At 30.6% G+C, this 26,595-nt stretch overlaps 12 protein-coding genes across 12 annotated transcripts; 7 read left to right on the top strand and 5 right to left on the bottom strand.

Moving 5' to 3' along the window:
• On the bottom strand, positions 1 to 344 carry EIN_523620 (transcription enhancer protein, putative; the record flags this gene model as incomplete). Its single annotated transcript, XM_004259187.1, has 2 exons — positions 1 to 62; positions 125 to 344. Coding segments are annotated over 2 exons (282 nt in total), but the record flags the coding sequence as incomplete, so codon positions are not given.
• A 461-nt stretch (positions 345 to 805) lies between these two features.
• EIN_523630 (serine-threonine protein kinase, putative) lies at positions 806 to 3,646 on the bottom strand (the record flags this gene model as incomplete). Its single annotated transcript, XM_004259188.1, has 3 exons — positions 806 to 2,479; positions 2,538 to 2,877; positions 2,973 to 3,646. The coding sequence occupies 3 exons, from the start codon at positions 3,644 to 3,646 to the stop codon at positions 806 to 808; spliced, it is 2,688 nt and encodes an 895-aa protein (XP_004259236.1).
• Positions 3,647 to 7,370: 3,724 nt separating this feature from the next.
• EIN_523640 (hypothetical protein) lies at positions 7,371 to 8,188 on the bottom strand (the record flags this gene model as incomplete). Its single annotated transcript, XM_004259189.1, has 2 exons — positions 7,371 to 7,738; positions 7,831 to 8,188. The coding sequence occupies 2 exons, from the start codon at positions 8,186 to 8,188 to the stop codon at positions 7,371 to 7,373; spliced, it is 726 nt and encodes a 241-aa protein (XP_004259237.1).
• Positions 8,189 to 8,660: 472 nt separating this feature from the next.
• Positions 8,661 to 10,319, top strand: EIN_523650 (hypothetical protein; the record flags this gene model as incomplete). The annotated part of the gene is made up of 1 exon (XM_004259190.1): positions 8,661 to 10,319. One exon carries the CDS (start codon positions 8,661 to 8,663, stop codon positions 10,317 to 10,319), a length of 1,659 nt encoding a protein of 552 aa, XP_004259238.1.
• A 932-nt stretch (positions 10,320 to 11,251) lies between these two features.
• Positions 11,252 to 12,058, top strand: EIN_523660 (heat stress transcription factor B-2A, putative; the record flags this gene model as incomplete). The annotated part of the gene is made up of 1 exon (XM_004259191.1): positions 11,252 to 12,058. One exon carries the CDS (start codon positions 11,252 to 11,254, stop codon positions 12,056 to 12,058), a length of 807 nt encoding a protein of 268 aa, XP_004259239.1.
• A 432-nt stretch (positions 12,059 to 12,490) lies between these two features.
• EIN_523670 (dual specificity protein phosphatase, putative) lies at positions 12,491 to 14,264 on the top strand (the record flags this gene model as incomplete). The annotated part of the gene is made up of 3 exons (XM_004259192.1): positions 12,491 to 12,531; positions 12,652 to 13,126; positions 13,389 to 14,264. 3 exons carry the CDS (start codon positions 12,491 to 12,493, stop codon positions 14,262 to 14,264), a joined length of 1,392 nt encoding a protein of 463 aa, XP_004259240.1.
• Positions 14,265 to 14,517: 253 nt separating this feature from the next.
• Positions 14,518 to 15,558, top strand: EIN_523680 (hypothetical protein; the record flags this gene model as incomplete). Its single annotated transcript, XM_004259193.1, has 1 exon — positions 14,518 to 15,558. The coding sequence occupies one exon, from the start codon at positions 14,518 to 14,520 to the stop codon at positions 15,556 to 15,558; it is 1,041 nt and encodes a 346-aa protein (XP_004259241.1).
• A 1,457-nt stretch (positions 15,559 to 17,015) lies between these two features.
• EIN_523690 (DNA double-strand break repair Rad50 ATPase, putative) lies at positions 17,016 to 18,437 on the bottom strand (the record flags this gene model as incomplete). Its single annotated transcript, XM_004259194.1, has 1 exon — positions 17,016 to 18,437. One exon carries the CDS (start codon positions 18,435 to 18,437, stop codon positions 17,016 to 17,018), a length of 1,422 nt encoding a protein of 473 aa, XP_004259242.1.
• A 634-nt stretch (positions 18,438 to 19,071) lies between these two features.
• Positions 19,072 to 21,270, bottom strand: EIN_523700 (hypothetical protein; the record flags this gene model as incomplete). Its single annotated transcript, XM_004259195.1, has 1 exon — positions 19,072 to 21,270. The coding sequence occupies one exon, from the start codon at positions 21,268 to 21,270 to the stop codon at positions 19,072 to 19,074; it is 2,199 nt and encodes a 732-aa protein (XP_004259243.1).
• An 818-nt stretch (positions 21,271 to 22,088) lies between these two features.
• On the top strand, positions 22,089 to 22,794 carry EIN_523710 (hypothetical protein; the record flags this gene model as incomplete). Its single annotated transcript, XM_004259196.1, has 2 exons — positions 22,089 to 22,484; positions 22,633 to 22,794. 2 exons carry the CDS (start codon positions 22,089 to 22,091, stop codon positions 22,792 to 22,794), a joined length of 558 nt encoding a protein of 185 aa, XP_004259244.1.
• An 824-nt stretch (positions 22,795 to 23,618) lies between these two features.
• On the top strand, positions 23,619 to 25,208 carry EIN_523720 (elongation factor 2 kinase, putative; the record flags this gene model as incomplete). The annotated part of the gene is made up of 2 exons (XM_004259197.1): positions 23,619 to 24,769; positions 24,968 to 25,208. The coding sequence occupies 2 exons, from the start codon at positions 23,619 to 23,621 to the stop codon at positions 25,206 to 25,208; spliced, it is 1,392 nt and encodes a 463-aa protein (XP_004259245.1).
• A 674-nt stretch (positions 25,209 to 25,882) lies between these two features.
• On the top strand, positions 25,883 to 26,338 carry EIN_523730 (hypothetical protein; the record flags this gene model as incomplete). The annotated part of the gene is made up of 1 exon (XM_004259198.1): positions 25,883 to 26,338. One exon carries the CDS (start codon positions 25,883 to 25,885, stop codon positions 26,336 to 26,338), a length of 456 nt encoding a protein of 151 aa, XP_004259246.1.
• Positions 26,339 to 26,595: the final 257 nt, after the last annotated feature.

Consider the following 26,595-nt stretch of genomic DNA (forward strand, 5'->3'; position numbering starts at 1 on the left):
TCTAAAGCAACATCTCTGTTCACATCCAACGCCTTCTTCGCATCTAACAGCATCGTCTTTAACTTCTCGACTAAACTCTTCACAGCACTCACTGATGTCACAAATGGCATAAAAGAACTCAAACACTTGATCGTGATGTCTTTCACGTCATTCGCTTCATCAGTCAATAACGTCAACAAGCCACTCATGATTTCTCGTTGCTCGTTATCTATAAACTTCTTCCCTTTCATCTTCCCAAGACTGACATTCAAATCGGAAGTCGCCATGTACCGAAGATCAGGGTCTGGGTTCTTCATCTTCTCAAAGGTCTGACTCAAGTCTAATGCCTCACTACGCGAACTCATCTTTTTCTGAATTTTAAAGTTCGTTGTCCTCTTACCTAAGCCTCTCATACCTCAATCTCGTTACAATCTCATATCATCTCTCTATCGCATTTTTTAATCTTCTTTTTTTATTTCTATTTTATTATTTAATACATCGGGAATGTTTGAATCATTTTTCTTTTAATTCAATTAACTTTGTGTTTTATTGTTTTTTATTTGGATTTTTTTTGTGTTATAAAGATATTGTTTATTATTGGTTTATTTTTGTGGTTTTTTGTTAATATAAACGGGTAAATTTGCTACTTTTTTTCTTTTGATATGCTACCATCTCGTTTATTCATTTTGTACTTGGTTAATTTATATTTAATTAATCGGGTCATTTTATTGATTTTATTTTGCTATTTAAATAGATTATATATTATATATTTATAGTTTTTTTAATTGAATTAATTTATAATTTAATATTAATTAAATATTAAAAGTTACTTATCTTCTTCATCAAGTAGTTCGCGCATCTTACTCATCCTCTTGTTGATGAGTCCCTCCGTCTTTTCAATAAACGTGTTGTTGTTATCTAACTCACAGTGGTTACAACAATCCTCATCTGTGACAATCACCATTTTAGTGATTTGATCGAACCCTGGTCTTTTTGTTGGGTCATGTTGCCAGCAACTGTTTATTATTTCTCGGTACAACCGTGGCATTTTTTCATCTATTTTAAGTCTTCTTCCTGCGATGACGTGGTTTTTGATTTCGAAAATAGACATGAATTCCTTATAAGGTTCTTTTTGATAGAATATCTCCCAAGCTGTTATTGCAAAAGAGTAGACATCTCCCGCAAAAGTGTATTCATCTTTGAACGATTCTGGTGCGGCATATATTGGTGTTCCCAATCCTTTATCTTCACCGCTTTTTATGGACTTCTTTGTAAATCTAGATGTACCAAAGTCTGTGATTTTGATAGAACAAGCACTGTTGGGATCCAATGAATTGACCAGTAAATTGTCTGGCTTTAAATCCAAGTGCATAATCCGATTTTCATGTAAAAATTGCATTCCACGTGAAGTATCAAACAACATCCTCACTTTCAATTTATATGGAAATTCAACATAAAAATCCTTTTCACTTCTTAAATATTCAGCGAGAGAACCTAAGACAAAGAATTGAATGACCATTGAGACTTGTGGAATGTATGTGACAGAACCCATGTAATTCGCAATGAACGGATTACGAAGTTTACTCATCATCTCACATTCTTGGATCACATTCTTCTTCAAATAGAGCATTTCTTCTTCATTCAAATTTTCCCACCTAAACTGTTTTATTGCAACTGGGACACTCCGGTAACTCCCTATATATACTTTACCCATTGCACCTTCTGCAATTGGGTTTTCGGACATATTAAGTTCATCCAAGTCGATATGAGTCGATGATGCGGAGTCTGTTTTAATCATTAAATTGTAATGCATGTGCATTTTCACCCCTTTCAGTAAATTTGTCATTTTCTTTTCATCGTCATTGGTCCAATTTTCAAATGATTTGTCTTTTAAAGTCATTGCAATATCATTCAATGTGTATTTCGATGAAGAAGTCCACACAGTATATGGCAATTTCATATCTCGAATTTTTGTTGTACAAAAGATTGTCATATAAACAGTAACTATTTTAACTTTCGAATGTGGAGTTAAATGTAACACCTGTGGTTCAAAATGGAATATAAACTTCTTTGAATTTGTAGTGTGAAAGATGATCATCATGTGTTTCTTACTAAAATTGTGTACTTCTATCTGTTGGAATCTTGTATCTTGTATTTCTGTAGCTTTAGTTTCATTACCAAAATCCAAGTCAATTGGGTCCATCTTATATTTTGAACTTTTCCCTGGCGAAGCACGGATAGATCCAGAGATGTATAAATGATATGTAGGTTGTTGTTGTTTAAAAATGTTGATATCTATTTTCTCGTATCTTAATAAGAATGTTAATACAAAGATTAAAATAGCAAGAATAACAATAAAAACTACAACCGCGCCAACTACTATACTAACTATGACACCAATGCCAATTTCCTTCTTTATACAAGATTTGGGATCTTTTGGATCAGTAATATATCCAGTAAGACATCGACAATATTTGTTACAATTTGTACCATTATCACACTGGATTATAAGTTTTTATATTAAACATACAATTATTATTACATGATAATACACAAACCTCTTCTCGTCTCATAAAGACATTACTCGAATCGTATAAATCATCAATTCTACTATTTCCACATAATTTGGATTTGCACAACTTTTCATATGTGGGAACAAACCCCCCTTTCACCAGACATTGACAATTTTCAAGACACGCTTCGGTCCCTGCAATGCATTCATCTTTGGGTCCTGGTTTACCAGCAAGACATTGTGGTGTGATACAATAGTGATTTTTTTCAATATAACCTTCATTACAGTGGCAATATTGATCACATCCAGGAGCCCCAAAATAACACAAGTTCGTATTGTCTACGAGCCACTTTCTGTCATAGTAACACACTTTGTGACAATCATCTCTATTGATGAGATATATCTTACGTTGGTATTCCATTTATAATATGTATTTATAGTTATATATATTATATGTATCACATGTAAGAATAAAACAAACCCACCATAACTTGGATTGCAAACACATCTTCTTTCACTTGGTAAACATCTTCCTCTGTTTTCATACGAACCACAGTCATCAGGACAAATTGCTGATAAATCAATTTCTATGTCATAGTCTTGATCTTTTGAAAAGAATGAAAATGTTTTATGTTCTCCAGATTGCCCTTCAACTCTCACTAAAATACCTTCTTTTTGTTTTTCAGCTAAAGCACCAAACCTCTCACCCACCCAAACATCAACGCATGTCGCCCGTTCAATGCCTTGATCATCTTTCTCTATTAAGATCTGTTGGAAGAACTGCATTCTGTTATTTTTTCGTCCATCAAACAACAAGGAATAATTCCCCGTAAATTCAACTTCAACAAATAAAGTCTTATACACATCATTTCCAATACAAGCAGGGTATCCAAAAAAGCCTTCATTTTGCATGGGAAAATAAACAGATAAAGGTACTCCAATGTGTGCAAATAAGTCATCAGCATATTTCTGATCAATAGTAAGAAATGGTCGAAAGATTTTTCCATTAGCAGAGTCTACACTTATTTGGAGTTTAACATCACAGAAGTTTGTTACTGAAATAAAAAGGTAATAATTGAATTGTCGATCTGGTTCATTTGGATATGGAGACTTTTTTGGAACTCGAATATTTCTTTGGGTATACGAAGAATTCATTACAGAGTGGGATAAACATTTAATAGCAGGAAATTCTCGTTGTTCACTTGTAATATCAATGTTCACATCGTTTTGACATTCAGAGAGCTTTTTTATTGAAAATATCACTTGTTCTGAATCAAGATTTGTCATATCAAAAGAAAACCATTTGCCATATTTAAACTTTTGTCGACTTATACAAAAAGAAATATCAACAACACTTTGTTCATTAATTACAAAATCATATGTCGAATTAAAAGAAAGTTGGGTTATAAACTCATCATTTGGTATACCTTTTCCTAATTTGACCCGATTTGTGGATTTCATACATGTTCTGTCATTATTAATAAATACTGGACCACTAATATCCATAAAATCAGTAAGTTCACAATTTCTACATGTATGATCTTGATCATAATTTTCAAAGCAAGGACTGTCACATGTGTAATCTGATATACAGTTTCCACTACATCCAATTGCACATGTAACATTTTGTGCATTTGATGTACAACTTAATAATATACCAGTAACAATAAATAGTATGTTGTTCAAATAACTTGCATTGATCATCTTTAGACTATTGTCTTATTGAATTAAAAGATAATATTGTGTCTTGAAGAAGTGGAATTTATTTTTTTTTCAAATCACAACAACACCTATTCAAAACGCCATTATTGTCAACTCAAATTTCACATCAAGGCTCCATGTTAGTTGTCCATTCTTATTTTCAAAAAACGAAACCATCCATTTTAACCAAATTATCAACTTAAGTGTTCTTGAAATGATTAACGACTTTCTTACTTTCCATTTTCATTCATGAAACATGATGGTCAATTCTCTGAAGTAATTATAATAACAAATTTTATTTTATAATTAAAATAATAATATTAATTTACAATATTTAAAACCGACATTATCAAATCGCAGACTCAGTTACCAGTATAGAAAAAACACAAATAAAACTGTATTTTTCACTTAATTGAATAATGATAAAATTAAGAATACTTATTTTTAATTCTATAAAAATTGTTTCAATAGTTTTCCTTTCACAATGGAACCCTATTATTGTTTTGCCGTTTTATCATAGAAAATAAGACTAAATTATTTCAGATGAATAACTATTGATAATAAACAAGTTGATGTGATTTCCGTTCTTCATATATAAAACATTATTTTTTGATTTTCTTGTGTTTCGTTTTTAAATAATCCAAAAACATTGATAAATATAATTTAAAGTCTAATAAAATTTGTGTGTTATTTGAATATATAAACTTACAAGGATTTCTTTTTAAATAGATGAGAAAGAAAATATAAAAACACTTGCCAACTGTTAACAACTCTATTTATTTCTCAATCAAAAAATGACGAGTTTTGAAAATCTGTAAACATTGGGTTATTTTTTAATACTTCGATATGCCCTTTTTAAAGGTATAATTTTTTATTTATATTAAAAGTTTTGAATATAACAGCCAATGATTATTTAAATTGTTAATTAAAAAACGGAAACAACTTATCTATGGAAATTTAATTGTTTTAAACCCGAAATGAATGTCGTTTTATGTATCCTGACTTTGTTCATCCTTAAAAAAACTTTTCACTGCTTGAAGTAAAACGGTCATTTTTGGACACAACTATATTTTACAACAATATTTCAATAGAAGAAATTAACATATTATATGCATTGAAATATATAATTCGTGTTACCTACTCAAATAAATTTCAACTTGTTATTAGCCAACGTTTCTCAAAGTGTTGAGATAAATGATTTGCTTCTTGTTTTTTATAATTAAAAATTAAACAACTTTTTAAACAATAAACCAAATAAAAAAAACATTGATGATAAGAAAATTAAAACATCGAATTGTGCACTTCCAAAGTCTGGAGCAATTATTTGATTCACAATAAGACTTAACCTAAAAATAAATAAAAAAATAGTTTTAAAACCATTTAATTTATAATCTATAAATCAGTTATTAATAAATTTATAAAATAGTTTCATTAATTGTGCTATTTATTTTTTGTGTTCTATATTTAATAGTTTTATTTTCAAATAAATAATTGTTGGAAAGTTATTCAATTATTTATATATTATTAAATAGTTAATTATAATAATTAAAAATGGACAGAGTAATCAAATTGATCTTTATTTTTTAATTGGGTTGTTATAATTATTTCTCATTAAATGATTGAAAAGTATAAATTTAGAAAAAACTTTTGAAATCTTCAAAATGTTATTGCAAATGAAGACAAAAACAATGTTTTTAAAAAAACTAGTATTTTAATCATTAAAATAATAATTATTAAAAAAACTAAAAAACTTCAATTTTTTTTCAAATTTAAAAAAAATTAAAAAAAACATTAACACGTTGGGGTTTAAAGTGTGTTTTTTTCCCAGAAATTTTTTCCTATAAAACACAACATACTATTTTGCCGAAATAGTAAAACAAAAATATTTTTAAATAACATTTTTACTAAATAATCTAAAATTCAAAACGATAATATCTGATTGGGTCTTTGATGAAAAAGACGCCATTGATCATAAAAAAACAAAAGTTCAAAGAATAACAGTTTGTGTTGTTTTTTAGTAATTTTTAAGTCGATATCAAATTGAGTAATAAGTTTAACGTTGAATATTAAAATTAAAATTATTACTTAATTTTAGGGACGGTTGTCGGAGTTAATCTTGTTAATAAAAACAGACGTACTATTCTCTTCAATTGAAAGCATGTATATTTATAATATAAACACTCTATGATTTCATGTGAATCAAGTCGATGAAATGTCACTACGAGTGGCAACAAAACGCTTATTACAAACGTTCTTCGTCTAAGCAAATTGCTATACGGAATGAAACACTCCAAGATAATCAATAATAACAATAATTCGAATATCTTAGTAATTTTTGTTATCATTTGAATATTGAATTTACTAAAATCACAAGGATAAAAATCCATAAAAAAGCTCAAACAGGTTTTTCCGGGACCTACATTGACCACCACCACCTCTTAAAATAGATTTATTTTTTTTATTTCGAATCATATTCAAATTAAAATTATAGTAAATAGGAAACTGGGATAATATTAGGTCTGGTTCCCGAATTCAAGAAATGCCGAAAATTCACCTCGAGTCAGTGGAAACCAAGTGAGACGGAGCATTGAAAAGAAGGCTCTGAAGACACACTCAAACAGTCTGTTTGTGCACCGTTTCACCCACTTTCCAAGTCCTCCCTTGGCGCGGATCCCCCCTGACCCCCCCGCAAGCGGGGGGAACCACATCCGCGTCCACACAGTACGGACAATGAAAGTGGGTGACATGGGGACGCACAAACAGTGGCTGAAAAATGGACTTCCTTCAAAAAACACTCACGGCAAATATTATTTTTTGGTAAAGGTGGTGGTGGTGGTCAATGTAGGTCCAGGTTTTTTCTCTTTTTTATAAATTTTACATACGGAAAAAAATAAAACATCAATTTTTTTATTTTTTCATATAAAACTGAAAAAAGGAAGCTCCAACGTGTTAATAACCAAAAGTTTTTTAGTTTATAATAAAACTTAAAAACTCGTAAATAATATTTAGATTTGACGAAATCTCAAAGTAAAGAGTGGAACGAACAGGCATTTCTGCGGATATTTTCGAGTGAAAAACATATTCTTTTTGTACTTCTTTCTTTTAAATAAGCTGTTATTTTTCCTCTTCACCTTAAAAAAAAGAAGAACAAAAAGAATATGATAAGATGATTAACGAATCAATTAGTGACAACTTCAAGGTCAAATTTGCCTTCGTCGCCCCATCTGTACTGTGCAATTTCTCCATTCTTCCACTTCACTTCGACCCATCCGTCGTCAGCCACATCAATGACAATGCCAGTATTTCCTTCTCCTCCATCTTGGTTCTCCCATTTCCAGTCACGTCCCCTCTTAACCACTTTGCCAACAGTCCATGACGCTTCCTTTTTTGTCTGTTGTTCCATGGTCAACATTTCACCTGATTCTGTGGTGTCTACAAGTCTTAAGTCGTACATTCCATCAACACCCCACCTATATCTATTTGGCTGACCGTCTGGATTCCACAAAACTTTGACCCAACCATTTCCTTTCACCGACACAACTTTTCCTTGCAATCAGTCTTCAATGGCTGTAAATCAAAAGAACTATAAAAAGTTATAATTGATTTATAAACAATTGATTTAACACATTAAAACAAACCGACGTGCCCTTTACCACCATCCTGCTCGTCCCATTTCCAATCACGGCCTCGTGAAACCCTTTTACCAATTATCTCGTTGATTGGTGGGAACTTCTCCTCTTGCTGTTTGGGAATTTTTTCATCTGTAAGTTTGAGGCAATCGAACAACTGATTTGAAACATCTTTTGTCTTATCAAGACGATCTCTAAGCGCTTTTTCTGATGCGGCAAGATACGACGCTGCGGAATGAACAGTGAGTGGGAGAACTTGAATAAATGTTCTCTCAGCGGAAAGGGAAACTGACTTGGAAAATGAGAGAACAAGATTTACAAATTGAGACTCAAATTCGTTTTGCTGAGCTGGAGTCAATGTTGTCATTTTTTGATATTTTAGATTGAAGGTGCAATTTTTGAGGTTTGTTATTCTAGTTTATAAATTATAAACTTGTAGTTTTTTTTTCTACCTGTTTATTTTATTATTAGTTTTATAAACTATATTTGAATAATAAAAAAAAATGGTTCATTTATAATATATTTAGTAAATTTTTTACTATTATTATTATTGGTTTATTTATTGTTTTAATTGCTATTTATTAAATTCTATAACTTGATTGTTATTTAATTTATATTAAATAGTTATAATACAAAATAAAAAATTTATAATATTTTTTTTATTTAATTTTAAAAAACTCACCAAAATAATATAATACTTTTTTAGTATTCTAATAGTTCAAATTTTGTTTTTAAATTAAACATTTAATAAACATATAATAATAACTATAACTATAATAATACAATTTGTTAAAATTTAACACAAAACATCTAGAACTTTGACAACTCACAACAACAAAATGCCTCCTCTTTCGACAACCGAAAAATTTCTTTTTTATCAACAGATGGCGATGGACTCCCTCCATTCCTACCAACTTCTCGATCTCAAAAATGACAACAATTTTTTACGAGAAAATGCACATGTAATAATGGCGTACATCAAGCATCTCCACAGAGGATTTTATAAAACTGAACTTTTTGAATCTTTTTTGACGTTAGTTCAACACAACCAATTTTTTGCGCTCCGTGTTGTCACGCTTCACCGGGCACAAAATATCTGTTTATGTTCCGACTCAGATTTTCAAAAACATTATAATTACTCATATCACCCGAACAAGTGCGGAATATTGGAGGTATTAAAGTCTCGATTAGAACATGAAGACCCACTCATCACTCCTCTCACATTTCAATCTTTATCAGATACGGAACGGTCGATTGATGAACTCATCTGTTGGCTGAACGAGAAGTACGCAGACGGGGACAGCATAGAGGGACAGACTTTACTCTTCGACAGTGGGTTTTTGGGGCCCGAGATTGTGTCTCAGGACGTGCAAAGTTTGAAAGAGAAAAAACAAAAACTCATTAAATGGCCGATCCACGTTGACCCCTTTTTTTCAAACAAAAATGTGATGTGTTTACGAATGCTCAAAAAATTCAAATCAACGAACGGACCGATTGAGATTCAAGTCACGGTTATCGACAATGTCGGGGTGGATGTCTACTCAATTTTATATAAAAAGGGCGACGATATTAGGCGGGAGTTGGCCGCAGAGACGTGCATTGGAATATTTAATGTCTTTTTCAGTTCCTTTTCAAATAGAAATTCGCACACAAAAAATGAGAAGAAAACTCAAGAAACTACTCAATCTCGTTCCGACAAATCATCTCAATCCGAAACGCAGAGTGATCAAGACAAAGAAACAGTAAATGGTACTATAAAAGAAATCATTGATTCAATCACACCATATGGCAAAACGTACAGAGTATTACCACTTTTGTCTGGTGGGGTAATAGAAATGGTCGGGTGTACACCTCCAAAACAACTGTGTCGACAACACGCAGAGATGACGTGTTGCGTCGACTTTTTCGAGTATGAGGCTTTACTTGCCCAAAACTGCCCGAAATGCGCCGCAGCTCTCTCAATCTCGAGATTGAGTGAGGCGGAAGGACAGCGATTGATAAGGAGCTTGGCTGGAGGATTTATCAGTGGGTATGTCCTTGGAGTGCACGACAGACATCTCGAGAACATGAAGTTCGACCTTTGCACGTGGGAATTCTTTCACATCGATTTTGGATACCTGTTCAATTCACGGCCAAACTTCGACGCAAACCTTTTTGCAGTGCCTGTCTCTATCAGAAAACAACTTGGTGAAATTAATATGAACTTAAAGAGCGAAGTGATGAATGGGTGGGACTTGTTCTTGAAGACATCTGCCGACGGGTTTATTGTGATGAGGAGAAACGCAGGCGTTTTGGTTTGTTTGGTCGCGCTCTGCTTTTTTTTCGACGATAAAATTGATAAGAAATTTGTTGAGGAATGGGTAAATAATATTTTGTTTATCGGACAAAACGAAAGCGATGCAGTTGAACTTGTCATTAAAGATTTGCAAAAATTTTCTGTCGAAAAGATGATCAAAGATTCACAACATGAGGTACTTAGGTGGCTCAGAGGAATATAATTTAGTTCACATTGTTTGTTTTATATATTTTATTATATATTTTATTATATATTTTATTATATATTTTATTATATATTTTATTATATATTTTATCAATTTGAATAAAATTGTTTTTAAATTTGTTTTTTTTAAATAATATCATAATTGATGTTATTTAAATGTTATTGTTTTGGTTTTCATTTTTGTTTGGACATAATTTTATTACTGTCTTGAATCATTAAAAACAGACAAATAAATTCATTAAATATATAAAAATGGTAAAATCAAAACAAAAATGCAAAACACTTTGTTAACTTAAAAGGAATTTATTTACCAAAAATAAATTAAACTATAGAATCATAATTTTAAAGTATAAATGATACTACATATTAAAAGTAACTTAATAATAAATATTAATATTTAAACTAATAAAGTTTTAGTTTGGTTTTGTTAAGAATAATTGTTACCAAATTTAAACTAATAAATTATAATATTTAAACAATACAATATAGTTAAATAATAAACAACTCAAAACCCCATGACTCAAAACATGTTTGTTTCTGATTATTTCTGATTATTCCATACTATTATATGAATAAAAATAACTATCAAACAACCAATAAGCACTAGTTTTCATGATTTACAAACCAAACAAATGCCCAAATTTAACTTATAAAAACAAAGTTAAATTTCACAAATAAAATAACATCAATAATACAATAAAAAATTGCTAAAAATATTAAAAAACTGCGTACATGATTAATCATAATTACCAAAACGATAATAAAAATCAAGTTAAGAGTTTATACTAATACTCCCGTTTTTATAGATATTTAAATCGTCATATAAAAACCCCAAATGTCAATTTTAAAAAAACAAAATTTAAACCACTCGAAATTTCTGTGATCGAAAACAGCAGAATGCGCGAGAATGAACTAGAATTTCTACTACGGATGGAAGGGCGATGTCTCACTGAAATGATTGATACGTTAGACGAAACGAGTGGAGAGATAGGTGGTGTGCCATCTCCAAAAGTCACAAATGGAGTTGTAGTGCCTCTTGAAGGTTTGGCAGTGGCATCGGATGTCATTTCTGATGCCACTGCTGAGCATCTTCACAATTGTGCACCGTTTATAGCGAAGTTATATAGTTTAGTGAACACAATAGAATATAAAGATATGATAGGTTGGTCTAATACGTTCAAAGGGTATTCCATTTGTGTGAAAGACCCCGTCCAATTTGCTAAAGAAGTCTTACCAAAGAACTTTAAACATTCAAATATGGCTTCCTTCGTACGACAATTAAACATCTACGGGTTCCATAAGCTCGAGAGTAAGGATGGGGTATGCTTTAAACACGAATTCTTCCAAAAGGACCACCCAGATTACCTCCAAAAAATTAAACGGAAAAAGACAAAGAAAAATAAAAGTCTTAGTCCTCATTGCCAACAAGAAGTCAATAAAGACTTCACACTCGAATCACCAATCCAAACAGGTTTCAACGGGGACAACAGCTTGTTCAATGTCATGGCGCTCAAAATCGACTTGGGAAAGGTCCAAAACCAAGTCCAAGAAATGAGAGGCGAGATCGTCGAAAGCAGAAATAAGTGGACTCTTTTACAAAGAAGAATGGACCAACTCGATCAGATGCTCAATCTCCTCTATTCGTCATATTCTAACTTCTCAAATCTCCAGATCCAAAATCAAAACCCTTCACCTCAAGGAAACGGGTATGGACAAATACCAAAATTCATGGAATAGTGGTGAGTTAGAGTACTAATACTAAGGGAGGAAAAACACATAATTTATTGTATCGCTGGTAAGAGAACTATATGTTATAGCAGATTTTAGTATAATTTATGGTTAATGAAGATGATTTGATTTACTTTGATTTTACTGGTATTTTTGTGTTATTTTGAGCAAGATTGAACTATGAGTGATTAAGTGGAATAAAACAATAAAAAATAAACAAAAAAAAGTTACTCGATTTTTTGTAAATTTATATGGTTTATTTTTAAATTAAATAAACTATTATATAGTTTATTAATTTCAAACCAAAAACATTAAAGTCTATTTCATTTTTAATTTATTTAAATGGTTTTTATTAACTAATATTTATAAATGAAAGTCTTGGTAAGGAAGAAGTTAAAGTTATGACCTTACTTTAATTGTTTAACTTTTTATTCAATCCAAATGGATGAGGATGAAAGGGAAGATATCACATTCTTTGATGTGTTTGAAACTATTTTTTTCATATTAATATCTTTAAAAGAAACTATTGAAGATAATTCAGATTGTAACTAAACATATCATATTTAATTCTAAAGATTGAAATTGTGAGAATTGATGAACAGAGCGGATACTATTGTTAATAAAGAATTAATAATTTGCAACCCAACCGTTTTAAAATCGATTTCGATCCAAAAATGCAATCTCCACAATCTCCCAGATTTGCAAAGATTCACTCATTTGACTGAAATGAATCTTGAATCGAATTTTTTACACGAACTCCCAGACTATTTAACCACATTTCCATTGGAAAGTTTGGATATTTCAAATAACATTTTTAAAGGGAAGTTGGATGTTTCACATTTCTCAATCTTAAAAACATTAATCATAACACAAAACCAAATCGCTGAGATCGATTTATCGGAATCAATTGAGTTTTTGATGATAACTAAAACCCCCATCAAAAATTTTATTTACAAAGGAAAGCATTTAAAAACGTTCACAAGCGACTCACTTGACTATCTCGAGATTGCTTCTCCCAATCTCTTTAATCTCATTTCAATTCCTCAAGTTTTTAAAATTGGAGATCAAGTTCGTTTTGTTTGTAATACTTTTTATTGTTTTTAATAATTAACTCATTTTAAAAATTAGTTATTTATTCAACAATATTACTATAAAACAGAACTATTGAAAAGCAAAATTTAGTTTACACGCACAGACTCAACATCATTTTATGTGCTTAAAATATAGTATAAATATAGCATATTAGTAATGGTTAATATTTCTATTTTATCTAGTTTATTCATTTTTTATAATATAAATATAGTTTCTAAAACTATTACAAAACAAACTCAAATTATAGCACTTGAAAAATTTGTCCTTGTCCAATTGTCCATCACTTTTAACTATAAACTTTTCTGCTTTCGTTTTTCTTGAGAGTTTGAGTCTTCGGGCATGCCAAATTGACGACATGGAGTTCAATGAGTTCATCTGCAAAAACGAAAGTTTTGACAAATCCCCGAATTTTGTCTCTTTAGATCTTTCGCGAAATTACTTGACGAAAATTCCAAACTTTCCAAAAACACTCACTCAACTCAATCTCGACTACAACTTGATTTCTACTATTAACGATGACGTCAACTGGAAAAAATTGAAACACCTTTCTTTTTCGGGAAATAATGTCGATCCAACCGTTCTGACATTTCTCAATCACAAGTTGTCAGTTTCGCGTTTAGTTAACGAGAAAATCTCGGAGATTGACAACGGTATTTTTTTGGGATCACAACACCACGCAAGTGATCAATTTTTGCTTGAAAAACTAAAGATTGTCGCAATCCTCTCTGTTTGTGATATAGAGCCTTATTATAGTAAAAAATATAGTTACAAAACCATTAGTATTATAGATCTTCCTGAAACGTCAATCTTACAATATTTCGACGAGTGTGTTGAATTTTTGATGGAAAAAAAGAGAAAACGGGAAAACGTTTTAGTCCATTGTTTGGCTGGAGTGAGTCGGTCTGCTACGATATGCGTCGCTTATATTATGAATACTAAAAGTATGAGCAGGGATGAGGCTATACAATATGTAAGGACTCGAAGACCTGTTATACAGCCCAACAGTGGTTTTATGGCACAACTGGCGGAGTACCAGAGGATTTTGGAGGAAAAAAGGAGTAGTAAAGTTTGTAATAAAAAAGTTATTAAGAATAGTAAAAATGAAAAGTGCGTATTAGTTTAATTGATAATTTAAATATAGTTTTTTTTTACTATAAAATTCGTTTAAAATTTAAACTAAAACAATAATATATTTATTTAAAATAAAGTAATTATAGAGTTATATGAATAAACCGATATTTTTATATAAAAAAACATTACAAGTAATATATTTTAGTTTATTTAATTAAAATGACCTGATAAAAATAAAGTCTCGTTTTTATTATTTGAACTAAAAAAAGGCAAAATGAAGATAATACAATCTTGCAAAAACTAAAATGGTGACGATTGATGACATAACAACGAAAATCAAAGATGATCAGCCGATAACAGGAAAGATTTTGAAGATCGCCCTTCAAGCTGTGTATCGTCTGATTTCATCTGAAAATTCACCGAAATTTTCCGACATCGCAACACAAAACGATGAGACAAAAGTCAAGCTAAAAACAATGACAAAAATAATTACAACAATAGTTTCTCAAAACCATCCCCCTCGAATCCCTTCACCCGTCTTAACCGTTTTCCAGGACGAAGGGACAACACCTCGCACCACATCAACGCCACGTGTCATTCCAGAGGCCTCTCCCAATTTGGACGAGCTTGAGAAACTTGAGAAAAAGCTCAAGAAAATGGGGCAACAGGAAAAGCGCGAAAATTTGAAGATCCAGTCGGACGAGTTTGTGAAAATGACGCAACAACTTTCCCCACGGGGCACTATAAAGTCGCCACGTGTCTCCACATCACGTCATAAAAGTGAAAGTCTGGTGAGTCAAGAGCAGTTACAAATCATTGGGAGTTATCGAGAAACTCTGGCGGAGTGGGTTGGCTTGAAGAAATTTTCAGTGGTGTATGACTCAAAGGAAGAAAGGCAAAAAATGGGAGAAAGCGGGAAAATTATGGAGGAGAAAACGCGGGGGAAAGAGAATTTGGTATTTTTGAGTTTTGATGAGAAACAAAACGTTTTTGGAATTTTCACGAAGTACGGAATAAGCGAGGGGAAAATCAACGAAACGAAAAGTCAAGAGGAAATCTTTTCGTTTTTGTTGCAAAGTAATAGAAAGGGATTTAAAGATCCAATTAAATGGAATACAAAACGAAATGTGAAGTGCGGGATTTGTATTAAAACGAATTCGTCGGTACTCTTTACGTTCGGAGATTTAAATGGAAATTCTTTTGCGGAAATAACAAAAACGTGGATGAAAGAATCATGGTGTCATAATCTCAGCGGAGCTTTTGACGGAATGAAAGACGAAGATTTGATTGGCGAAAACGATACCCCATTTATGGTACAGAGAATTTTCGTGTTGGAATTTTTCTGAATTGTTTTTGAAAGAGACTTTTTATAGTTTAGATTATGGTTATAAAATATTTTGAGTATAAATATTTGTATTGACAATTTAAATAGTATTTTTTATTATTAAACTAGTATAAAGCAAACAATAAAGTATAGTAAATTTAAACCATAAATTAATTTAATATTAAAATATATTTGAATTATAGTTATATATATTAATATAAAATAATTATTTATGTTATAATTAAGAATCCCAAATAATAAGGAAATTATATTGGATTAAAATATAAAAAATCTTTATTTTAACTTTATAGATTTAAATAATATATAATATAATAAAATGTATTGTACCATTTACCATATGACTGAAAATGCCATGTAAAAACTTTTTCTATCCTTAGTGGTAATTTGTATTATTATTATATATTTTTAATTATTTATACAATCACATTTACAAAAACTGTTGTTTTAAACACTGTACTATAAAAAATGAAAAACTTTATTAAACTTTTTTATACCCTTGTTTTAATTATTTAATTAAAAGTAATTATTACATTTTATTCAATAAAATTATTCGTTTATTTTATATTTATCAACTCTATAGTTTTAAATGGAATGTAAACACGTTCTCTCTGTTATACATAATTACAAAAACAATTTTGTAACGATTGGAAACAGATAATCAAATAGAACATTTATTATATATCATTGTTAATTATAATTAAATTAAATTATGGGGTTTTGTTCTTTGTTTAAGTTATTTAATTAAACTTATAGTAAGTTTAATTAATACCAATTTTAATTTTATTATTTCGATAACAATATTTTAATTTTTTGAAAATGAAGTAAATCGCTGCATTGTAACCCAATACATTTTGTGTGGAGAATAGAAGTTCAATGAGTATTGTTTCATTTTAACGTTAATATGAAACAATTTTTGGTAAGGAACTAATAATAAAGTTTTTAAAATCGACTCGAATGTAATTTTTTGTTGTAAGAAAATCAAAAAAGGTATAAAAACTGTTGTCTTAAAAATCTGTATCAAATGAAAGAAGTGAACTCTGTTGCTGAATTCGAACAAATCCTTTCTGAACATCAGAAGGTTGGTGTGAAATTCTTTGCTACCTGGTGTCCAGCTTGCCAGACTGCTCTTCCAATAGCTTTGGAGATAGAAAAGGAACTTCCTGAAGTTTACTTTGTAGCGGTTGATGTTGACAAAGCCAAAGAAGTGTTCCAACGATATGAAGTACAAAAGATGCCAACCTTCTATTACTTTGTGAAAGGAGAGAAGAAAGCTGAGTTTATTGGAAATGTCAAAGAAAGCATCAAGAAAATTTTTCAATGAGAATAAGTGATCATTCATTCTAAGTATTTTTAGATATTATAAATAAATAGTAATAAAACTATTATTTGTAATTATAAATTTAGAACACCTGTTTTATTAATAGAACTATATAAAAACAACATTACAAATGATTTTATTTACTTTCTAGCTTCTTCAACGGAGCCCTTTTCTTCTTGTAAAGTCACGTTTATATCTTCTGATTTGACTTTGGTTTCGCCAGTGGTTTTTCTGCCAATAAATTTCTTCACTCTTGGAGACATTGATATTCTCTGTGTCTTTTCCTTTTCTATTTTTTGCTTCTCTTCATTGGCATAAATATAATGCTCTTGGGATTCTCTATTTTCTAATTGCTCTTTTAAGTCGACTCTGCTTTTGAATTGTTGAGAAAAGGAAATAGAGTTGCGATGTTCAAGTTTGGATTTCATCATAGAGTCTGGATGGAACTTCGGTAAAGTTAATTGTCCATTTTTTGAGTGGTGATGTCTTAAAGCTATATCTTTATTACAAAGATTATACGTTTTCTCTCCAAATTCAATCTTTTGTTCACTAACTTCCAAATCAGTTGATGTCATCATTGGTGCCAATTGACTCTTTTCACGTTCTAACTCTTCTTGTACTCTTTTTTCAATTTCCTCTTCGTCCAAATCGTCACTCTTCTCTCCAAGCAAATCACAGACAACTTCGTTGTATATTTCTGTTCGTGTTTGTTCTTCCATTTCATCAAGTAACTTCATACACATATCCATCATGTCATTCTTTATTTCCTCTTCTCTCTGTTCTTCCCACATTGCTCGTTGTGTTTTCTCATCTTCATCATATTGTTTGATTACTTCATTCACTTTTTCCTCTGCTTCATCTTCAAGCTCTTGTATGAACTGTTCAAGCTCTTTCATCTTATTTTTTTCAAACTCCCTTTCTTTGTTTTCAATCTTTTGGATGAACTCTTCCTTCTCTATCTCATAATGGTTTGTTGTGGTTATAAGCTCTGATAATTGAAGTTGAAGACGTTTATTTTCTTCTATGAGAGTCTTGTTTTCAACATCTTTATCTTTTATATAAACAATAAGACCTTCCTTTTCTTTTTCGAACTCATCTTGACACTTTTTAAAATCACGTTTTTGGACTTCATGTGCTTTTTGGAGTCCATTAGCTCTTTCATTAGATTCCTTCAATTGCGTTTCAAGCTTCTGGTTTTTCAAATCCATTTTCTCGTTTTCGTCAATGAAAAATATGTTTTGATTATCTTTTTCTTTTATCGCATCTTTTGCTTCTTCAAGCAAATTTTTTATTTCCTCATATTTTGAATTCAATGCGACAAACTCCTTTTTAATATTTAATAGTTCTTCATTTTTTTGTTGCATTTTTTCCGTCATATCCTTTTCAAATTCAATTCTCACTTCTTCGTATACCTTTTTCTTCACCTCATTGACAACATCAGTCATATTTGAAACAAGGTTCTGTTGTTTGACTAATTTGTCTTGTTTTCTTTTTTCTCGTATTTCTGCTTCGATCCTTGCTCTAATTTCGTTCCGCTTTTTCTCATCACACACGTCCCCCATTTGTACAATATTATGTTATGTTTGAGTTTGGTCTTCTTCGTTTTTCTAATAACTGTTTAACCTCAGAGTTGTTTCATTGTTTTTAAAGGGTCACTCCAATATCTTGCTTCTATTATATTTATATTCTAGAAATCGACTTTCGATATTATTTTTAAACTAATAATTGGTAATAAAAGTGTTATTATTTTAGTAATAATATTTATCTTATTTATTTAATTAATCATTAGTTAAACATATTATTAGAATGTTGTTAAGAATGGTTATTGTTAATGATAACTTCTTTATTTAAATGAAGTTTTTTTGTTATAAATTTGTAAATTGAGTAAACAACTTACATTGTTATATAGATAAATATTATTATTATATTATTATAATATTATAATTTTTTTAAAAATTAATATATAACACCCCTTTTTTTAAGTTATTATTTAACTAAAGGTTATGTTATTAACGAACACAGTTTTATAAAAAACTTAACCTTCGTTTGTTAATTATAATGATAATAATAACTATTATAAACAATTAAAAAACAATTAAATTTTCTAATAAATATAGTAATAAAAAAATGAGTAATTTAAAACGATCGAAGGACCATTTCAGTCCAACACAACACTAAAAACACAGACTGAATGACTTATTTTATTTTTTTCTTTTTATCTTTCTTTTTTTCCTTTTTCTTTTCTTTTTCAGTTTTCTCTTTTTCTTTTTCGGCCGCCTTTACGTCGTCTGTTTTTCCCTTTGAGTCTCTTGACTTTTCCTTTTTTCCTTTTTCAAGTGGCGGAGCCACGCCGGCTGGTTTTGGAGGAGTTGTGTGTTTTTCTTTCTTCTCGTCTTTCTCGGACTTTTCTGGTGATGAATTGTTTTGTGCTGTTTGGACTCTTCCGATGAATTTATTGACGCGTGGGGAGCTCTGCACGTCTTTTGAGTCTTTTTTTGCTTCAATATTTTCTTTGAGGTTTTCCTGTTTTTTGACGAGTTCATTTGGGTCCAAGTTTTGCATTGGTTGCACTTTTTCTTTGAATTGTTGTGAAAAAGATTTACGACGGAGACCGCCCGTGTTTTTCAATTTGATGTCGGCAGGGTTAAAACCATGAGGAAACCCTCCGCGCACTCCTATTTTTGTTTTTTTCTCGTCTTGAGTTTCTACCGCTTGTTGTGGGTCATTCTCTGAAGTTCCAGCAGTACAAAGGACAGTGGAGTTCTCGTTTTGTGTTGGAAGACTCGAGTTGAACTCGAAAAAGTTCTTTGAAATGGGGTATCGCCCTTTCTTGCCATTGGGACGGATTTGGAAGTACATCAAGTCGCTTCCGACGGTCAACTCTTCAATACCAAATGACGAACGACGTTGTTTTTCTGTTGCGTTAGTTGGTATATCATTTGTGTCCAAATAATTTGATGTTTTTTGATTATTGATATCTTCGACAGTCGTAATTGATTCACTTTTCATATGGAGAGGTTGTGGGGAGGTCTCTACCTTGTTTTGTGTGTTAAGTACTTCACCTCCTTCAAGTTGAATATCGTTTTTCTGTTGAGAAAGTTGTTCAAATGTTAACTCTGGCGGGTTTGGAGGTGCTTTATATTGTTCAACTATATGTTCATCAAGTGGCGGAGGTGCTAAATCGTCAGCTGCTATTGTTAGCACAACATTTGATGCGTTCGCTACGTCTATTTTTGTTTCAGAATTTGAAGGTAGTGTTTTATCGCAATGTTTATCGCAACTATCATTTTGTGTCATTTTATTTTCAGAATTTAAGGAATTGTTGTTACTTGTCTGGTCTTTCTGATCATCATCGGGTTGACTCTTTTGCATCTCATTTTCTACTTCCTCACGGACTTGCTTCTCAAGCTCTTCGTTGATTTTTCTTTCGATCTCTGCTTCGTCTTCTTCATTTAATTCTTCATTCAAATCTTCAGTATTTGGTTTCACATCAAATTGTTTTCCATTCATTAAATCAGACATTACTTCATTGTATATTTCTGTTCGTGTTTGTTCTTCCATTTCATCAAGTAACTTCATACACATATCCATCATCTCACTTTTGATCTCTTCACTCTTTTTCTCTTCCCACATCTCGCGACTTTTTTTCTCGTCTTCTTTAAATTGCCGAACGTATTCATCAATTTTCTGCTCCGCTTCATTTTCAAGCTCTTTGGTGGTTTGTTCAAGTTCTTTTGTTTTTGCTTCAAGAAGTTCCTTTTCTTTTTGTTTAAAGTCCTCTCCACACTTTTCTATCGCTTTTCGACTGGTTTCTTTTTCATCTGCAATTTCTTTGTTTTTGTCGTCTTCCACTTTTTGAAGGGTAATTTTTAAGTGCTCATTTTCATCGCTTAATTTCTGAATGTTTTCTTTTTGTTGCGATAAATCTATTTTTAGAACCTCATTTTCTTTTTGGAATGTCGCAATTATTTTTGAGTTCGATTCCTCAAAGTCCACTTTTTCCTTTTCCAGTTCTGTGATTTTGACGAGTAATTTTGAGTTTTCTTCTTTCGAATATTTTTCAGAAGTTTGTAACTCAAGTATTGTAGCCTTCAGTGTAGTGTTTTCTGTTAAGGCTTTAGAAAGCTCTTCGTTTTTCTTCTCATATTTCTCTTTCCACTCCTTTTCAACTTCCACTTTTGCTTCTTCAACTGCCTTTTTCTTCATTTCTGCAATTGCAGTGGACATATCTTTTGAAGAGGACGGTTGTACGTGTTTCGCCTCCTTCTCAAGCTTCCTCTTTTCTCGCATCTCGGCCTCAATCTTTGCACGAATAGCCGCCTTTTTCGCTTCAAGTGTGTCACTCATAATTATTGAGATGGACTCCAACTTTTGAATATTGATTTTTTGAACCATTTCTGGATGGGTGTCTTTTTCGTCAAATTGTTTTTCTTCATTGGCCTGTTTGCCTAAAACTAATATCTAACATACAAACAAAAAGTTTACTTGTTTTGATGTTGACTACCATTAACTATTATTAATAATACATTTATTATTATTTTACTAAAACTATGTTAATCATTGACTATTGGCTCGTTTTATATAAAAAAGAAGTTTCTATAGAATTCGGTTGTTTATCAATATTATAATTTCTACTTTTTAAATAATTGTGAAACACACTTAATCTATCAATATTATTTTTATTGTTATTTTTAGATTTAATATTTTTTTTCGTTTTACAAAATTATTAAAAAAATGGTATATTTTTATTATAATTTATGACAATTTAATATTAAACAACTAATACTTTTTACAATAAAGTTATAAAAATTATTTGATTTATAAATTATTTTTTTGAAAAACAAATTTGGATTTATTTCATAAATAACAATTGTTATTATTATTATGAATTATTATTATTAATTAACATTTTTAAAAAAGTGACAAAAATATAATTATATTTTTATTATTTATAAAAATTTATCTCTTTTTGAAAATAATGGAGTTTAATTAATAGAAAGAAACTATATAATACAACTAAAACAATAGATTTATTTCTATAATATATAATTAAAATAACATATAACAAAAAGAATAATTAAAATTCATTTAGTTTTTTAACCATTCTACAAAATAATATAACAAATTACATATTATTAATATTAAACAACTATTATATAATAATAGTTTTTTTTTTAATATAAAAAGGGTTCTCTCTTTTCCAATCTGTTTCTATGTCAAATAATTACATTGACCTTGTCGCTGCAGAAGAAAGTCATTACAGTTTATCTTCTCAGCCGAGTGTTCAAGATCAGATGAAAATGGAATTTGGGACTGGATCTGGAATAAACGTGACGGTAAGGCGTGACGGGGCAAAAAAGACTATGAAAGTTCCTAAAACAACAACAATCAAACAACTCAAGGAAATATACTCGAAAGATACGTCGGCCGCACTCACTTTCAAGTTCGTGGGGATACTTCTTAAGGACGAGAAAACACTGGACAACTATACAGTAGAGGACGGAGATACCATTGACTGCACTGTCGATGAAAAGGCTATTGATCCTTCTCATTTCGTCAAATTAAAACTTCGTTACGACAACAATATCTCGTCTTTCAGAATCTCGCCTGTTTGTTTTTTATTAGATTCTATAATAATTTTACTTGTCATATATAGTTTGTCATTTGTGAGAAGTCAAAACAATTGGTAATAGTAAAATGTACTTAAAATATGGAATAATGCAAAAATCTTCAACACATTAAGAAAGTGACAACAAGATTGACAAGCTCGAAAAGCTGTTCGTTAGATTCGCAGAAAAGATCGGAGAGGACGTCACACACCTCAAATTTCTGTTTGATGGGTATACCATTTCGATGGAAGACACGGCAAATTCTCAAGAGCTAGAAAACAACTTTATTATTGATGTAATCAAATTTTAGTATATAGAGTTTTCTATTTATTTACTAACCAACTAATAGTAAATAAATCATACACTTGAACTAATCATTAACAGAGTATTTTCGTGTTTTTATAAGTTGACTTTTCGTATTTTTTACGATCAAAAAGCTTTGTTATTTAACTAATATAATAATGATTTATAAAATTATTATTATAATAATTAACAATTAAATACTATTCTATTATAGTATTACAATACAATATAAAAAGTAATGGTAATATTAGTTTGGTTTATAATAATTAATAGTTTATTTAATAATAATTAAAAAATTCAGTTAGTTTTAATTTTTAACTTTTAAGATAACAAAATGTGAAAAAAATTAATAAAAATGACTCGTTTATCACAACAAACAAGTCTAATTTTGAGGGCTATTGCTTTAATATCTAATAAATGTTTTTAATATCGTTTATTTATACGGTTTTTTGTTTATAATTTTTCAAACTCAAAGATTTAATATAATTAAATTATAATAAAACAACCATTTGTTAATAATTATATGAATTACCCAAACAAAAACGAAGCTTCTCAAAATACTAAATGGTGTCAAAAATAAACGAAAAAAATAAAAAATAAAAATTTCAAGAAGTTTTGAAACACCAAACTATAAAATAATGGTTCAAATCTATAAATGACAAACATTATAAAAATTCATTACTTTTTAAATGGAATTTACAAACGAAAGAAATGTCCAGTAATTAACAAACTATATATAAACTATACTATAATTAATCAAAAATAGAAACAATACGATTTGAACCAAAAAAATCGTCTCGCACTTAGAACTTGAAATGATCAAGCAAAAAAATGGACGAAACGAAGACGATGAAATACAACGTCCAAGCTGAAGGATATCATATTGAGATTCCGTATACTTCAGATCAAGTTCGTGAACTATTAAGAGAAGGTAAAAGTATAGAATATTTTCAGCTTCATTCTGCCAAGGTGATTGCGAAAAGTGCGTCCTTTGGGAATGGGGGTGAAAGGACTGCCTTTTCGGGAAAATTCAGTCACTCAGATCGGGAGATTGTACTCAAACGTTTTAATAAAATCCGATCATTTGAGTGTTATATAGAAACGGTGGAACGACAGATGTTATGTGAGAGCTTTGCTGAGGAATACAATCAGTTACGTGTGACACCACTGCAACTCCACTTTGTGCCGCTGACTTTATTCCTTGCGATCAACACGCGGGACACTCGGTATGATGGGGTGACCCTTAGTCGGGCCCAACTTCGAAGTCTCGGCGAGAATTTTTTCTTTGTTGAGCCACTGTTAAGCGGGGAGTTTTTAAAGTTCAATTCGAACAATGGAGATGTCTGGATCGATACCTTTCACGCGTCGCTCCACGCGTTCTCTCATTGGACGTGGGTTGTATCTAATCATCAATTATTAGTTGCGGATTTACAAGGAGTTTTCCAAGACAAATGGTTCTATCTCACTGATCCTGCTGTCTTATCAAGCACCGACGACGAATTCAAATATTCACCAACTAATTTGGGAGAGGAAGGGATCCAACGATTCTTTAAAACTCATCGGTGTAACCAAGTCTGCATAGGTCTCGGGATCTCAAAAAATGTCCACGACGTACAAACACCTGAGGAGTTCGTCGTGTCAAACACCCCAACAAAATTCCTCAGAAAAAGCGCAGTGAAGAATTTGGAGATCGACGAGTTCTGCGGAACTACACAACTGACAAGGGAAAAGGGCGAGAAGAAACTGAAATGCGAAAAGAGCGAGTTTGGGACGACAAACGAATGTCTGGAGACGTTTGAGGAGGTCCAGGAGTTGGTCGACAACTCGGAGAATGCGGAGAATGAGGATTTCTATAATTATAAAGGGAAGTTGGAAACGTTGGGGAGGTGCGTTGTGTTATATCCCTTCCGGGCAGAACATTCAGATGAATTGAATTTAAGAAGAGATGACGTCGTCGACATCTTAGCAAAAGAGGGAGATTGGTTTGTTTGTTGTGATAGATGTGTTTACTATTTTAAAGATATTTCATGGTTTAGTATTTATTTATTATTACTATATATATTATTATTATATTATTACTATATATATTATTATTATATTATTATTATATATATTATTACTATATTATTACTATATTATTTATTTATTATAATGTGTTATTAATATAATAATAATGACAGGTGGTGGGGGAAGTGTAACGGAAGAGAAGGAACATTCCCGAAGAATCACGTGCAAGAATTACTCCAGATGTTTAGATTTGTATGCTGCATGGACTATGAGGCTAAATGTCGTGATGAGGTGTCTGTCAAAGCAGGACAGTTTGTATATCTTGTGGGAAGAAAGAAGGATTTGGTCAGAGTGACTACAGAAGGAATGAAGTGTGGGTTTTTGCCGTTCGATGTGGTCAAAATAGTGTCGTAGTTACAGTGGAGAATGAAAGAGGAGTATCGAGTGGAGTTACATAGTGAAGGTCGTGTATAATCGCATTTAAATTCATTGAATTAACTAGTATTGCATTTATTGGTTATATTTTACTATAATTATAATTAAAACAAATTAATATATTTTATTAAAGTTTTGTCAAACTATAAATTGAAAAGTTTTAAAATTATTAACTAATTTAATTTAAAATAATTTTAAACTATTATTTTTTTAATAAAATTAATTAATATAACTATTATATGTTTATAATAAATGTTAATTAAATTAAATTTATTAATTTGAATTAAAACGTCAAAATAACTTTTTTTAAAAGTTTTTAAAATTTGAACAAATAAAATAATTTTAATTATGATTGTTTAAATCATTACATATAGTTTTGTATAATAATTTGAATAGAAAAAAAAATAAATTAAAAATTGTTAAGTTTATTTTGACCAATTGAATCAATAAATATCAATTTAAAAAAATCATTCACAATGTTAAAAAAAATACTTTATTAAACAAAAACAACAAAAACACAAAGTTAATATAAATAGTATAAAATATACATGTTAACAAAACAGTAAATATTAACATTATTTTTAATACCTAAAAATATAGCGGCATAAAAACCTTGAAGAAAAAACGAATAGAACTGATAAAGGAAATAATTAATGAGTCACGAGTATGATAGTAAACAACTTTTCAAAGATTTTGATGTAGACAGTAATGGATATATAGAAAAGTCTGAATTTATCGAAGGGATGCGGCGGGTGACAGGAGCGAATGCGAGTTATGATGATGTCTTTGAAGATATTATGACCTTTGTAGATGGGAAAGGGATGATCAACAAGAAGGACGGCCGTCTGAACAAAAACGAGTTTGACAGAATAGTAAAGGCGATGCCAAAAGACTTTTCAAATCGAAAGGTTGCAATAGCTACAATGTTGTTCAACTTAATTGACATCGATAAAAGTGGGACTATTGAGATGGCCGAATTCCACGAATATTGTAAGAGAACGATCGCAAATATCAAATCAGCGGACGTGAAATACGTGTTCGAGTCGATTGACGCAAATGGAAATGGGAAAGTTCAACTGGAAGAATTTATGAAGTGGTTGTTAGCATAATTCATGGTTTTGTCCTCTTTTTTTGTAAATTAATAAAGTGGTTATATTATTAAGATTGATAACAATTTTTTGTGTTGCATTTTACAAGCTGAGTTGGTTGATATGTGTATGAACAGCTAATTTTCAATAATTATATTATTTTTATTGTAAATTTTGTTATGTATACTATTTTCCAAAAATCGGAATTGGATTTTTTTTATCTATAAAATAAAGGTTATTCGTTTAAAATTATACATATTCTGTTTTTTGGAATAATC

This window comes from Entamoeba invadens (genome assembly GCF_000330505.1).
Source record: "Entamoeba invadens IP1 unplaced genomic scaffold scaff_1105074725813, whole genome shotgun sequence".
In the NCBI taxonomy this organism is placed as follows: domain Eukaryota; phylum Evosea; order Mastigamoebida; family Endamoebidae; genus Entamoeba; species Entamoeba invadens.